The 16884-nt window shown below is 39.2% G+C and overlaps 1 protein-coding gene across 1 annotated transcript; it reads right to left on the bottom strand.

Moving 5' to 3' along the window:
* Positions 1 to 5382: 5382 nt before the first annotated feature.
* On the bottom strand, positions 5383 to 6789 carry LOC121018404 (olfactory receptor 2J3-like). Its single transcript, XM_040457135.1, is given in 2 exon segments — positions 5383 to 6626; positions 6628 to 6789. Coding segments are annotated over 2 exon segments (948 nt in total). The 5' UTR covers positions 6645 to 6789; the 3' UTR covers positions 5383 to 5695.
* Positions 6790 to 16884: the final 10095 nt, after the last annotated feature.

Raw genomic sequence — 16884 nt, 5'->3', positions numbered from 1 at the left:
TTTCTATGAAGCCAGCATTACCATGATTCCAAAAACAGACAGAGACCCCACAAAAAGGAGAACTATAGACCAATTTCCCTGATGAACATGGGTGCAAAAACCTCAACAAGATATCAGCCAACCGGCTCCAACAATACATTGAAACAAATTATTGACCCCAACCAAGTGGGATTTATACCTGGGATACAGGGCTGGTTCAATATCTGCAAAAAAAATTAACGTGATTCATCACATCAATAAAAGAAAGGACAAGAACCATACGATCCTCTCAATAGATGCAGAGAAATAATTTGACAAAATACAGCATCCTTTCTTAATAAAAACCCTCAAGAAAGTAGGGATAGAAGGAACATACTTCAAGATCATAAAAGCTATATATGAAGGACCCAACGCTAATATCATCAAAATGGGGAAAAACTGAGAGCTCTCCCCTAAGGTCAGGAACAAGACAGGGATGTCCACTGTCACCATTGTTATTCAACATAGTAGTGTAAGTCTTAGCCTCTGCAATCAGAGAACACAAAGAAATAAAAGGCATCCAAATTGACCAGAAAGAGGTCAAACTTTCACTCTTCACAGATGACATGATACTCTATATGGAAAACCCAAAAGATTCCACCAAAAAAACTGTTAGAATTGATTCATGAATTCAGCAAAGTTGTAGGATATAAAATCAATGCACAGAAATCAGTTGCATTCCTATACACCAACAATGAAGCAACAGAAAGAGAAATCAAGGAATCGATCCCATTTACAGTTGCATAAAAAAACCATAAAATACCTAGGAATAAATCTAACCAAAGAGATGAAAAGTCTATACACTGAAAACTATAAAAAGCTTATGAAAGAAATTGAAGAAGACACAAAAAATGGAAAAAGATTCCATGCTCCTGGATAGGAAGAACAAATATTGTTAAAATGTCAATACTACCCAAAGCAATCTACATATTCAATGCAATCCCTATCAAAGTAACAACGGTATTCTTCACAGAGCTACAACAAATAATCCTAAAATTTCTATGGAACCAGAAAAGACCCCAAATAGTCAAAGCGATCTTGAAAAAGAAAACCAAAGCAGGAGTCATCACCATCCCAGACTTCATGCTGTACTACAAAGCTGTACTCATCAAGGCAGTATGGTACTGGCACAAGAACAGACACTCAGATTCAGATCAATGGAACAGAATAGAGAACCCAGAAATGGACCCACAAACGCATGGCCAACTAATCTTTGACAAATCAGGAAAGAATATCCAATGGAATAAAGAGAGTCTCGTCACAAGTGGTGCTGGGAAAACTGGACTGCGACATGCAGAAGAATGAACCTGGATCACTTTCTTACACCATACACAAAATTGAACTCAAAATGGATGAAAGACTTAAATGTAAGACAGGAAGCCATCAAGATCCTCGAGGAGAAAGCAGGCAAAAACCTCTTTGATCTTACCTGCAGCAACTTCTTACTCAACACATCTCCGGAGGCAAGGGAAACCAAAGGAAAAATGAACTACTGGGACCTCATCAAAATAAAAAGCTTCTGCACAGCAAAGGAAACAATCAGCAAAACTAAGAAGCAACCGACAAAATGGGAGAAGATATTTGGAAACGACACATCAGATAAAGGGTTAGTATCCAAAATCTATAAAGAACTTCTCAAACTCAACACCCAAAGAACAAATAATCCAGTGAAGAAATGAGCAAAAGACATAAATAGACACTTCTCCAAGGAAGACATCCAGATGGCCACCTGCCACATGAAAAAACTGCTTAACTTCACTCATCATCAGGGAAATACAAATCAAAACCACAAGGAGATACCTACTTACACTTGTCAGAAGGGCTAACATTAACAACTCAGGCAACAACACATGTTGGCGAGGAGAATGCAGAGAAAAAGTATCTCTTTTGCATTGTTGGTGCAATGCAAGCTGGTTCAGCCACTCTGGAAAACAGTATGGAGGTTCCTCAGAAAACTAAAAATAGAACTACCCTATGAGCCAGCAATTGCACTACTAGGCATTTATCCACGATATACAGGTGTGCTGTTTCTAAGGGACACATGCACCCCCATGTTTATAGCAGCACTATCAACAATAGCCAAAGTATGGAAAGAGCCCAAACAGCCCTTGATGGATGATTGGATAAAGAAATGTGGTATATATATGCAATGGAGTATTACTCGGCAATCAAAAAGAATGAAATCTTGCCATTTGCAACTAGATGCATGGAACTGGAGGGTATTATCTTAAGTGAAATTAGAGAAAGACAAAAATCATAGGACTTCACTCATATGAGGACTTTGAGAGACAAAACAGAGGAACATAAGGGAAGGGAAACAAAAATAATATAAAAACAGGGAGGGGGACAAAATGGAAGAGACTCATAAATATGGAGAACATGGCACAAAAACAGACACATAGACCAATGGAATAGAATAGAAACCCCAGAACTAGACCCACAAACGTATGGCCAACTCATCTTTGACAAAGCAGGAAAGAACATCCAATGGAAAAAAGACAGTCTCTTTAACAAATGGTGCTGGGAGAACTGGACAGCAACATGCCGAAGGTTGAAACTAGACCACTTTCTCACACCATTCACAAAAATAAACTCAAAATGGATCAAGGACCTGAATGTGAGACAGGAAACCATCAAAACCCTAGAGGAGAAAGCAGGAAAAGACCTCTCTGACCTCAGCCGTAGCAATCTCTTACTCGACACATCCCCAAAGGCAAGGGAATTAAAAGCAAAAGTGAATTACTGGGACCTTATGAAGATAAAAAGCTTCTGCACAGCAAAGGAAACAACCAACAAAACGAAAAGGCAACCAACGGAATGGGAAAAGATATTTGCAAATGACATATCGGACAAAGGGCTAGTATCCAAAATCTATAAAGAGCTCACCAAACTCCACACCCGAAAAGCAAATAACCCAGTGAAGAAATGGGCAGAAAACATGAATAGACACTTCTCTAAAGAAGACATCCGGATGGCCAACAGGCACATGAAAAGATGTTCAGCGTCGCTCCTTATCAGGGAAATACAAATCAAAACCACACTCAGATATCACCTCACGCCAGTCCGAGTGGCCAAAATGAACAAATCAGGAGACTATAGATGCTGGAGAGGATGTGGAGAAACGGGAACCCTCTTGCACTGTTGGTGGGAATGCAAATTGGTGCAGCCGCTCTGGAAAGCAGTGTGGAGGTTCCTCAGAAAATTAAAAATAGACCTACCCTATGACCCAGCAATAGCACTGCTGGGAATTTATCCAAGGGACACAGGAGTGCTGATGCATAGGGGCACTTGTACCCCAATGTTCATAGCAGCACTCTCAACAATACCCAAATTATGGAAAGAGCCTAAATGTCCATCAACTGATGAATGGATAAAGAAATTGTGGTTTATATACACTATGGAATACTACGTGGCAATGAGAAAAAATGAAATATGGCCTTTTGTAGCAACGTGGATGGAACTGGAGAGTGTGATGCTAAGTGAAATAAGCCATACAGAGAAAGACAGATACCATATGGTTTCACTCTTATGTGGATCCTGAGAAACTTGACAGGAACCCATGGGGGAGGGGAAGGAAAAAAAAAAAAGAGGTTAGAGTGGGAGAGAGCCAAAGCATAAGAGACTGTTGAGAACTGAGAGCAAACTGAGGGTTGATGGGGGGTGGGAGGGAGGAGAGGGTGGGTGATGGGTATGAGGAGGGCACCTTTTGGGATGAGCACTGGGTGTTGTATGGAAACCAATTTGACAATAAATTTCATATATAAATAAAAAAATAAATATTAAAAAAATGTTTTTAAGTTAGACAGTGAGAGAATACAGTACTACATGAGGCATCCTAAATAGTAAGATTTCCATAATGCAAGATGATTTGAAGAAACAAGCTATGTTTCTTGTTCACTCTATATGGTCCCAGTTACTCACTAAAAGTTCATTTGTATGCATGATTCTTGGTTCTTCATTTCTGGGACAGTAGGTAAGGACAACTGAATATACACCATATTGTTCTTTATAGCTAGTTCGCCATAAAGGAAGTATCACAGATATACAAAGGAGAAGAGAAAGTCAACATAATCAGTGTAGTTTCAGCCACACAGGAAATGGAGGGAAAGTTTGGGGACGTATTTTTCATCTTAATAATTTAGGAAATAGGGTTTGAGTCATCACATCTAAACTAAGGGACTCAGGGGCACCTGGGTGGCGCAGTCAGTTAAGCGTCCGACTTCAGCCAGGGCACGATCTCGCGGTCCGTGAGTTCGAGCCCCGCGTCGGGCTCTGGGCTGATGGCTCAGAGCCTGGAGCCTGTTTCCGATTCTGTGTCTCCCTCTCTCTCTGCCCCTCCCCCGTTCATGCTCTGTCTCTCTCTGTCCCAAAAAATAGATAAACGTTGAAAAAAAAAAAAAACTAAGGGACTCAAAAACTACAAATAAGATTTGGTTTACCATATAAAACTCAGATTTCAATATTTTACTTTACAGTGAATTGCCCTTCATCTGGTCTAGCTGAATAATACAGCTGCCAGTTTAGTGTTATGTACACAGCACACTTATTTCATAAGAAGATGGTTGGCAATAATATAGGTAACAAAACTACTACATTTATAAAAAATACATTTCTTTGTATGGAAAATATATAAGTTGATTTTCATTATGTACTTTCTAATCTCAAACATTCAAATTAGATCAAGCTTAAAAAGAAAACAAACATTTTCCATAAGCTTTTTTTTTCAAAATGATTGAATGATTTTATATTCCATAAACAATGTGTGATAGCTCCAATTACTTCATAGTTTTGCAATATTTGGGGTTGTTATATTATCTATATGTTTATAGATATGTTACTCAGTGTTCCATAATCTTTTCTCACAAAATTTTTCTACTATATTTTCAGATAATTCTTTCAAATACCCATTGGATTCATGCAGTCATTTCCAGAGCCTAGAAGTCTGTCTGCCTCAGATATTTCTTATTGCTCCTCAGGCTAACCATGTGCCCCAAGCACCTCTCCTAATGATCCCTGGCCTATAATGACCCTTACCTTACAGGCTATATCCCACAGCTCTTTAAGTGATTTCCACCTCCTATACACTTCCCACTGCCTCGAGAAAGAAACACAATATGCTTATGTTGACTTCATTACTTCAGAGACTTTCTTGCTATAATTCATAAAACTTATTTTCTTACTGTTGCTATAGGGTATTAAAGAATACAGACCAATATTCTTCTCTATATTAATTCAAAAAAGAATAACAGTATTGTAGAAAATATTTAAGGTATTTCAGTATGTCTTTAGTTAAACCAAAAATAGAAACAAATTTTATGGCAAATGCTGCCTTTGAAGCAAGAAATTAAAAGACAATAGTCCAGGTTAGAAAAAAAAAGTATATCACTTTGATATAGGAATTTCATTTCTTAATTTTCAGTTAAGAATGAGATACCTTTGTTTTATTTATTGTGCCACTGAAAAATATGTTTGATCTTGGATTTACTTGGCTGTTTTTTCCATGAGAGAGTGATTGGTATTTAGCCAGACTGTTTAATTCATATCTGTGAGTCAGAGCTCTGTGGTCCTGAGAGACACACACTCCACTGGTGCTGACAGAGTGAGTAAACGGGAGAGTAGATGATAGATGGATGCAGACTAGTCCTTGTTGAGGAGGCACCTTGCTGTCCTATGAGGGTCATGAATGCAGTGGTCTCTCCCATCCCACTAGTCTCCTTACTGCCCCTCTTACATCTTTGTTTCTGAGAGTGTAGATTAGAGGGTTGAGGCTAGGTGTGACAACAGTATAAAAGAGGGCAATGAACTTGCCATGATCCTGAGAACTTCCTGATGGTGGCTGCAGATATATGCACATGATTGGAATGAAAAAGAGGGACACAACCATAAGATGGGATCCACACGTTCCAAAGACTCTCTGAAGTCCGGTTGATGACTGCATCCTCAGCACGGCCCGAGCAATGGCACCATATGAGCTGAGGATCAGGATGAGTGGTATCAGAACAAAAATGGAGCTTGTGGCCAGAAGGGTCAGCTCATTAGCATGGGTATCAACACACGATAATCGCAGCAGTGTTGGAACTTCACAGAAGAAATGGTCCACTTGGCGATGTCCACAGAGGGGAACCCAGAAGGTAAAGGAGGAATGAAGTGCTGAGTTGGTAAAGCCGCTGACCCAGGAAGCCACAGCCAACAGGTGGCAGAAACGAGGGTTCATGATCACAGTGTAATGCAGGGGTCTACAGACAGCTGCATAACGGTCATAGGACATGACCACCAGGAGGACACACTCTGTGGTTCCCAGTGCAAGGGCAAAGTAAAGTTGAGTCATGCAACCGGCATAAGAGATGGTCTTTTCTGGGCCCCAGAGATTGACCAGCAACTGAGGGATGGAGCTGGTGGTGTAGCAGAGATCCAGAAAAGAGAGGTTTGAGAGGAAGAAGTACATGGGAGTGTGGAGATGGGCGTCCAGGTACGATAAGACAATAATAAAAAGGTTGCCTATCAATGTCATCAAGTAGAACATCAAGATAAGCACAAAGAGAACTACTTCCAGATGAGGCCAATGAGAAAAACCCAGTAGAACAAAGTAGCCTTCAGAACTTTCATTTCTCCCCTTCATCATTCATTTTTTGTTACCTAAGGAAAGAATCACATACTTCCCCGAATTGTAAGAAAATGCTCCAAGAATCACAGGGACACATGAAAAAGAAACAGAAGCCAGTTTAAAAGGACTACCACTGTTCAACTCTGTGACAGTTGGGCATTAAAAGAAACTATACTAATGAACTGAGAGAAGTAAGAATCCACAAGTTCATAGTGATGTAAATATATACATATAAATGTAAATTTTATATATATATATATATATATATATATATATATATATATAAATTATTAGTGGAAAAGTAAAAGTTATTCCTGTCAGTAGGATTCTAATAATATGTATAGAAAGAATGGTAGAGTTTAAAAGGTAAATATATGCTAAAAACTAGTGAATGAATTATGATGAGAACCAGGATATTTACATGCTCTAAAATACCTCCCCACTAATTACCTATTAATTACAAAATGAAGAAGAGTAAACTTCACAAGAGAAAAATGTGGTGGATGGACATCACCATAAACAATATTAGTCAATATTAACAACACCAGTGTTGAGACAAACCAACATGGTGCACCTACTGACATGATACTCTGAGCAGGACATAATGTCACCTCAGTGACATTCCTGCCAAAAAAGCACAGCCTGATTCCAGCAACGAAGACACATGAGAGAAACTCAAATTGAGACAAGCTGGACAAAACAGCTGTCCTGTACTCTTAAAAAATATTCTCTTAAATGAAGACAAATAAAGGTTGAGGAACTGGTCCAGACTAAAAGAGACCAAAGAGACACGTTATCTAAGTGGGAGGCTGGACTGAGAAAACATAGCTAATAATAGCATTTTTGAGAGTATTGGAAAAATATTATTATCCACTACAAATTAGATAATAATATTGTATTCATATTACATTTTCTGTTTTGTCAACTCTGCTGTGTTATGTAAAATAAAGTCCCTGTTCTTAGGAAATAAACATCAAGCTAAAGGATAAAGGGACATGATGTCTCTTACTTAGTCTCCAGTGGCCAGAAAAAGAGATGATGATAGACAGGTAGGTAGTTAGGTAGCTAGGAAGGTCCATCTGTAGAGGGATAGAAAACCTCTTTCTAGGCACAATATAAACTACTGCTGGATCTGTAAATGATTAATGGTGGTTCTTTGTATCACTTTTGCAACTTGTCTGTAAGTTTGAATTTCCACCAGAATAAAAAATTTCACAAATATGAAATAAAACATTTTCCACTTTATATTTTATCCAGCTATTTGCCATGTTATAGAAACACAGCTTCTTAACTATCAAATTCTCATTTATCCCACGGTGATTTCTGGGTAAACGGTAAGTGGAAAATTCCTCACAAAACTACAGAAGAAAATTTCCATGGAACAAATCATCTCTTCTTGATTAATAGCTTGAGTTTTCTTTTCAACATAGTCAGGCTTTTTTCCATTAATTAGATTATTTAAAAAACCAGAATAATTGTAATCTCAATAATATCTCTTGGGCAACAAGTCATGATAAACAATATCAAATTTATTACTGATTTCAAAATGTTTTCTGCAGCCCTGCCTTATTCACTGGGTTCCAAGACCCCCGGTGGATGCCTGAAACCAAGGTTAGTACCAAACCCTATATATACTGTAGTTGTCTTATAAACACATGCCTATTATAAAGTTTAACTTACGAATTTAGGCGCAGTAAGAAATTAACAACAGTAATAAATAGAACAATTATAACAATATATTATAGTGAGTTATAGGACTGTGGTATCTCTCCCAAATATCTGATTGTACTCACACTTCTTCTCCTTGTGATTCTGTAAGATAACGGAATACCCACCTGATCAGATGAAGTGACAAGAATGACCCAGGCATGTGACCTAATGTTGGACTGCCACTGACCTTCTGATGAAGCCTCAGGAGGATCATATGCTTCTGTAAGCCATGGTTGATCACACGGTCACTGAAACTACAGAAAGTGTTACCTCAGATAAGGGGGCTACTGTACACAGGATAAAATCTGGAGCTTTAGTTAAATATTCTTGTAGGAAGACCGTTCTCTTCTGATGGTTTAGTTGCACTCAGAGCATGTTTCTAAACTGAAAACTAGTATATAAATTGAAATACAAAAAAGACAGATGGACACACAGCAACTTACAGGTACTCATGGTATAAACACTGCTGGAAACCTTAGTGTTTTTTTTAATTTTTTAATGTTTATTCATATTTTGAGAGACAGAAAGAGATCACAAGCAGGGGTGGGGAAGAGAGAGAGAGGGAGACACAGAATCTAAAGCAGGTTCCAGGCTCTGGGCTGTCAGCACACAGCCTGATGTGGGGTTCAAACTCACAAACCACAAGATCATGACCTGAGCCTAACTCAGACGCTTAACCAACTGAGCCACCCAGGCACCCCAGAAATCTTAGTTTTGATGAACATATCTGTGACATGGGCTGCGAAGAAAGTGATAGAATGCTTTCCAGAGGAGGCGTGAAAGGACTAAGTTTGAAAAGAAATTTCAGGAAAAGGAAGATACTAATTCGTTGAGAGACCAAAGGAAGAAGAGTGTGAGTATGGGGAGAAATAGAAAGTAACCTGATCATAGGGTGTAAAGCTGAATCTGTGTCTATCACAGGCCTGATGAAGGTGTTCACATGATTTCTTTCTCTCCAGGATGAGAACTCAGATAATATTTGAATGCTGAGCATAATTTATAATTTCCACATATATTTTTATTCTCCAACTTCAAGAAGAATGCTGAATATTTATTGAAACTCCTGAATGGCTATTTATCATTTAATATACCATGCCTAGTGAGTCTTTCATTTCTGTTTTGTTAAAAAAAATTGTAAGCATTTTAATAAATAGTTATACCTCTTAGGTGATTCTTTATCTCTTGTGGGTTTTGAATCTGTCATGGGAGAGATTGATGCTACTGCTGTCCTACAGTTAGTGTGACAGGGCTCTGCCTCATTCAGCTGTGCTGCATCTGTCCCCACCTTCCACAGCCAGGTCTCCCTCACAGTTCCTAAGAAACTACAGTGAAGGAAGGAAACCACAGAAGGAAACCGCAGCAGAGACACCTGTGGTTGCCTCTCATCTTGCTCACCTTCTACAAACACAACTCTTGAAAAAGATGTTACAGTGGCTACTTGATTGAGTTTCAGCAGGAAAGTTAGAAACAGTTTGCCCCAAGCCTGTAGGATTGACTCAACCTCATCACTCTTAATCATTAACTAGTTGTTACATGAAGCTAAGCCACCTTCTGCAGCTCAGAAACCATCCAGGATAATCACACAAGTGCATTGCCTAAAAATAAATTCATTGTAAGTAAACAGAAGTTTAGTTCAAAGAATTACTAAACCATGGGAGAGAGTAACTATAAAGATGTAGAGAGCTGTAAAGGGTAACTTGGACCAAGGGACAGTATCCAAGAAAGGAAACTTGGAAGGGGGGCTCCCTCTCCATGGCTGAGGGTCAGACCTCACCAAAGAGGAGTGGCTTCAGCCCACTGGGTGAAGACATCTGCTTTGGCTGAAACAAACAACAGTAACAGACGGTAAATCACAAAGATCATTTCACATAAGAGTCACTGCCATTTGAGGGATGAAGGAAAAATCCTGAGATTCTTTTTTAATCTAGATTCTTTTTTAATCTAATTTTATCTCCCCTAGAATGGGAGATAATACATCATAAGATATATGATCTAAATACCATTGCTCCTTCTAATGCAGATATAACTTTCTCCTTCTTTACACGGTTACCTGGACAACTTGGTGCATTAGCTTAAAGTGCAGCAGTGAGGTGTCTGTCTGTTGCAAGGCTCGTCCTTAGCATTCTACAAAACTTAGAAAGAGGAAGGAGATGAGGGAAGAAAGGATACCAGACACGACTAGAGAAAAGGTAGGAACTCTATGGTTTAATTTTCTTCCTACTGGAAGGGAGAGAAGTAAAGACTTTATCACTAGTTGCTTTGGTAGGCTATAGAATGAAATATCTTCTTTCTTTTTTTTTTTTTTAAGACACTATGGAGGAAAAGACATGAGTCGTTTCGCTTCTGCAAATCACTGGCCACCTTACTTTTTTTCTTATTTTAGTTTTTTTATGCTCTTACCTAGTGCTTAATTAGTACTTGTCCATCCTGTGTCTGTCCACATTCCCTTCATCTATCTTCATGATCTATACCCTCTTTCCTGGTGGACCTATCTGACCTCTGGTTTTCATCTCTTGAAATTGCCAACATAGATGGATGCCCATACCATACATTCTAATCCTCTATATTACCGTAGGAGAACAGAGTCTGGAAATTACTATGACTATCACTGCTACAAAAGAAAGTCCGTGTTTGCCCAAAAGATTTGGCTTTAGTTGAAAGGAGGACCTCATTAGAGCATACAGTGTATCAGGGGATGGACCCTTTTCCTACAATAACTGGAGCCTTTATGGAAATAAAATAATCCTCTTGACAAGAGCCATTGGGAGGGTAAATCCCAGAGAGGCAATTAATGCCCTTCCAAGAGTTGTTCTGGTCAGAACAGTTTCTGAGGGATATCTTCCACATTATGCCACACTGTTGTACTAATCTAACAATGAATCTACGGACCAAACATCACTGACAAACATGCTTTAAGGTGTGTTGATAGGGAAAGAAATGGGTTGCCCTGAATTACCTGAAATTTCTTCCTCAATTCCCCATCATACTAAGGGCAAAATCTGAGGGATAACTTGTGAGAGGTATTCCAATTTGGGGAAGGAAAGGAAGTATGAAACATTTTTAAATGTAATACATAAAGACTATTACAAACATTATATGATGAGTTTATAAATTAATGAACACTTTTGCGTTTTACATTGTTTCTCCCTAATATATTCCATTTGAACCAAAGAAAATCTTGGTATGAAAATCATAAGATTACATTTAAAAAATATCAATTTTAAGGGCACCCGGGTGGTTCAGTTGGTTAAGCATCTGACTTCAGCTCAGATTATGATTTCACAGTTTGTGGGTTCAAGCTCCAGGTCGGGCTCTGCGCTGACAGCTCAGAGCCTGGAGCCTGCTTCGCATTCTGTGTCTCCCTCTCTCTCTTCCCCATCCCCTCTCAAACTCTGTCTTTCTCTCTCTCTGAAAAAAAATAGCAATTTTTAGAGACCAATCAGATATTTCCTTCTCTATTTTAAAAGAGCACCAGAAAATAATCTTTGTGTTTCAGAGGTCTTGATTATCATAAGAACTCAATAACAAAAAACATATAAACATTGTCCACAGGGCTTAATATATAATTTTCCAATACATGTTTGCTCCTACTACCATTATAGTGAATTTTAATTTAAACTGATATTTTAACAATTATACATTATTTCTTGGTTATTCTTTATTTTATATATTAAAAAGACTAAAAATAAAACACTGACATTATTACAACTCACAATCATCAACTATTACTTTTATCATATTTATTTCTAACATTTTTACACATAAAAGATCACAAATAGTCTATGTACACTTTAACTACCTTTTTCTGACTGGACACCTAACCCAAAGATAACCACTGTCAGGAACTTGGTGTGTATAATTTCAGTTCACTTTAATATATATGAAATATTATTCAAATAATAAATATGTACATTTAAATATTGATGTTATTAAATACTTCTATATTTATAGGGTGTTTCCTACTTTATTGGGGGACAATTTAACCAGTGATACAGTACTAGCAGAATTAGCTCAGTCACCAAAATCTGAGGAATGTCTAACCACCTGGGCTGTAGAAGATTATACCAAGCTCCAATATTCTTCATGCTCAGTCTCCAGATTTGTACGATAATTTTTTACCTTTGCCAATCTATTGGGTGCTAGCCGATATTAAAGATTTTATATGCAATATTATGAACTTGTTGGGACAACATGGATGGCATTAAATGATCTAATTATAGCAAAGTCTTTCTAAAGGAACAGATGTCAACTTTTGTTTTTCCTCCAACACACTTCAGAGATGAAGGATACTGGAAGTGTGTGGATTTCAGAGTAACTTCTGGCAGAAATATGGACTCTGACTCCATACTCAGACTCAAAGGTAAGAAACCAATGCAAAACATTTTAGTTATAAAATCATTATGGTTAGGAGGAGTTCAGATGGCAGAGAAGTAGGGAGACCTGACTTTCATTATTCCTCAAAAACAAATGTATTGAGGTCAGATCACTAGGAACACCCAGGAAATCAATCTGCAGAGTGGAAGAAGGATCTCCACAGTCGGAGGGAGGCAGCATGGTAGTTGCCAGGTGCATGGACCACGCAGCAGTGGGACTGTTTTTCTGGGACAAAGGACATCAACCATAACATGGAGAGGCTCTACCCAGGAGGAGGGGAGTGGTTTCACGTCGTGCCTGGTCTTTTAAGGTTTTGAGTTTTGAATCCCAGCCATGTACCAAAGAAAAAAATACAGGAGAGTCATGGCACAGGGCAAGCTGACTACCCTTGCTATTCTGTGAGGGCTTCCTGAACAGTGGGGGGTGTGAGATCCCCTGTCCAGGGATGAGAAATAGGTGGAAGACACCATCCCCCCCAACACTAACATGTGAGACTTCCTAGAACAGCACAGTGGCCCGCAGCGGAAGCAGGACCCTCTTACACCTAACCCCACCCCGCCACTTGATAAACACTTCTGTACTGGGACAAGAACGACTCTGAACCAGTGTAGCAGGCCTCTCTTCCAGACCAGCAAAGACAAGACTGCATATGCACAGGAAATAGAGTGCATCAAAACGTCACCTGCAATTATGACAAAAATAGGACCAGGCTTCCATTTTTTTTCTTTCTTTTTTTTCTTTTGAAATCAGGCTCATAGTTTGTTTGTTTCAATGTTTTTGTTTGTTTGTTTGTTTGTTTTTCCTTTCCTTTTCTCTTTTTTTTCTGGAGAGACTTATTTTTTTCCTTTTCTTTTTATTATTTTTTCCTTTATTTTCTTTCTTTTTCTTGAGAATCAGGCTTACAGTTTTTTGATTGTCTGGGTTTTTTATTCCTTTTTCCTCTATCTCTCTCTCTCCCTCCCTCTCTTCTGCGTTAGGTTTTTAAAATTATTTTAGATTATAGGATTAGAAAAGGGTTATTTTAACCAACTATCAAAGCACACTTAGTTAATGCTCCAAACACTCCCCATTGCCATCAAGAAGGACCTCTTCAGAGGAATGACCTGTGAGAAAGAGCAGCCAAAACACAAGAGAAGAGTGCACACAGCATACACCAGACACACTTCCTACACTTCCGGGTCCTGAACAGGATATATATAACCCTAACCCTAACCCTTTTTAATATAGCATTACTCTCAGGTGCAGGAAACATAACAACCTTTCAAAACAAGTGAAAGATAGAAACCTAGCCAAAATGTCAACACAGAGAAATTGCCCCTAAAAGAAAAGTCAAGAAGAAAACACAGCTGGGGACTTTCTCAAAACAGATATAAGCAATATATCTGAATAACAATTTAGAACAGTAGTCATAAGAACACTAGTGAGGCTTGAAACAAGCATAGGAGACATCAGAGAAACCTTTTCTACATAGATAAAAGAGTTAAACCTAGTCAGGCTGAAATAAAAAATGGTATAACTGATATTTAAAACCAACTAGAGACAGTCACACTGAGGACTGAAGAAGCAGAGGAGAAAATAGATTATATAGAAGACAAAATTATGGAAAATAAGGATGCTGAGAAGGAGAGGTAAAGGAAACTGAGAGATCATGAAGGGAGGCTTAGGGAACTCAGGGAATGCATCAAGGGAAAGAATTTCTGTATCAGAGGAGTCCCAGAAGAAGAATCATGTGAAAAAGGGGCATAAGGTTTATGGAACAAATTTTAGCTGAGAACTCGTGGACCTGAGGAAGGAAACAGGCATTCAACTCCCAAAAGGCACAGAGAAGTCCCTTCAAAATCAACAAAAACAGGTCAACACCATGACACATCATAGTAAAGCTTGCAAAATACAAACATAGAGAATTCTGAGAGCAGCTAAGCACAAAAGGTCCCTAACCTACAAGTGTAGGCACACAACGTTAACAGCAGACCTGTCCATGAAACTTGGCAGGCTGGAGGGAGTGGCAGTAAATATTCAATGTGTTGAATGGTAAAAATATTTAGCCAAGAATTCTTTATCCAGCAAGGCTGTCATTCAGAATAGAGGGAGAGGGGTGCATGGGTGACTCAGTCGGTTAAGTGTCTGACCGGCTCAGGTCATGATCTTACAATTTATGGGCTCGAGCTGTGCATAAGGCTCTGGGGTGACAGCTCAGAGCCTGGATCCCCCTTCAGGTTCCGTATCTCCCTCTCTCCTTCTTCCCTGCCCCCTCTCACTCTCTGTCTCTCTCTCTCTTTCTCAAAAATAAATAAACACAGGAGCCAAGATGGCAGAACAGCATGGAAGTTTTTGTTTTTGTTTTTGTTTTTTCCATCTCTCATCTCTGAAATGCAGCCAGATCAACACTGAACCATCTTGCGCACCTAGAAAACTGATGTGAGCATTAACACAACACTCTGCACTACCTGAACCACAGAACTCGGCAGGTACATGGTGCAGAGAGGTGAATTGGGGAGAGAGAAGCCATAGAGGGCAGGGAGCTGTTTTTGCTTGCACAGAGAGGATGGGGATGGGGGGAGAGTATGGGAAAGCATCCACCCCCCCACCCCCCACCAAAAGCGGCTGGAGAGAAAGTGGGAAAGTGGAAACAGCTGCAGGGACTGAACAAAAAAGGGAGAAAGGAGAAAGCAGAGGGTTTAAATTCCATTGAGACTCTATAAACAGTGGAGCAGAGTCTGAACCTCTGCAGCTCCATACTTGGTGGTGCTCTGGTGGGAAGGGTGAATCCCCAGGAACAGAATGCAGCCCAGCCTGGGGGTCTTTGGACCACACATTTAGAGGTGGTTCCCCTGCTGGGGGACATTAGGTAGAGGCTGTGCAGCCACCCAGTGCCAGTGGACCCCATAGAACAATCACATTCGCTGGTGCTGGCGCAAGATCCTTAAGGGGGATGTCAGGTGCCAGATGTGTGTTGTGATTTTCCATAATCTCTGAAGCACTGCTACTACACGACCCTGCGAACATTTTCTGGGGCAGGCTGGCACCCAGCCGCAGTCTCTGGGCATTGGCAGCAGCACGGTCTCACAAACATTCCTGAGGGTGGGCCAGCACCCAGGCATTGCTCAGCGAGCCCCTCCCCCAGAGGGTCTGAGGGGATCCAAGCTGCAGTACCTCAGAAGTGAGGGGTTGGGAAACACAGCAACATCTGAAGGTAAAATTCAGGAGGGAGGTGTGGCCTGGCAACCTGACGGCTTGGTCACAGACATTGTAGAAGCCGGGAGCGGATGGAAGCTGGAGATAAAGGAGGGGTACTTGACTGCTGCCCATGGAGAGCACAGAGTTCCAATACTACAGACTGGGTAGCTGGGTGATGCCATTTTCACCCCTCAGGAGCACGCGCATACATGTGTACAGGTAACATAACAATCTACCCCAGTAAGCTAAGCAGTGCCATCTAGTGGAGAACAGAGCCTTTACACTAAATCCTGCACAATTGGGCCAACAGCCCTATTGAGGAACACAAGACTCTCCACCTGCTTAGTTTATGGACTATAAAGTGCTTCATAGTTTGGCTTTTACAAGAAATCAGATGTAATTTGAATGGTATTTCACTCTATTCACTGGTAATTTTATTCAATTTTTACTTTCTTTTTCTTTTCTTACTCTTGAATACAGAAAGAAAAAATTTATTTTCATTTTCCATTTTTATTAAAAAGATTTTTCTTTAATATTTTTCTCCTATATTTTTTACTTTTTTTTATACATTTTTAAATTGTCATTTTACCTTTATCATTTCCTTTTATTCTGTTCTATTGTATTCATTTTTTCAAATGTTCAAATATTTTCCTTTTTTTTCTTTTTTTTCTTTTTTCCTTATTTTCTTTTCTTATCTTTCCCTTTTTCCTCTAATCTATCAAACTTCTTTCAACAACCAGACCAAAACACACCTAGGATTTATCAGCCTTTATTTGATTTTTTTGTGTTGTTTTCAATTTTTAATTTTAATTTTTTATTACTAATTCCTTTTCATCCTTCAAAATTACAAAACTAAGGAATTCACCCCGAAAGAAAGAACAGGAAAAAATTACACCCAGGGACTTAGTCAACACAGATACAAGCAGGATGTCTGAACCAGAATTGAGAATGACAATAATAGGAATACTAGCTGGGGTTGAAAATAGATTAGAATCCTTTTC

Source organism: Herpailurus yagouaroundi, unplaced genomic scaffold (genome assembly GCF_014898765.1).
Source record: "Herpailurus yagouaroundi ecotype Mexico unplaced genomic scaffold, PumYag 219, whole genome shotgun sequence".
Taxonomy (NCBI): domain Eukaryota; kingdom Metazoa; phylum Chordata; class Mammalia; order Carnivora; family Felidae; genus Herpailurus; species Herpailurus yagouaroundi.
The sequence above is the reverse complement of the archived record's forward strand: the minus strand, read 5'-3'. Positions and strand labels throughout refer to the sequence as shown.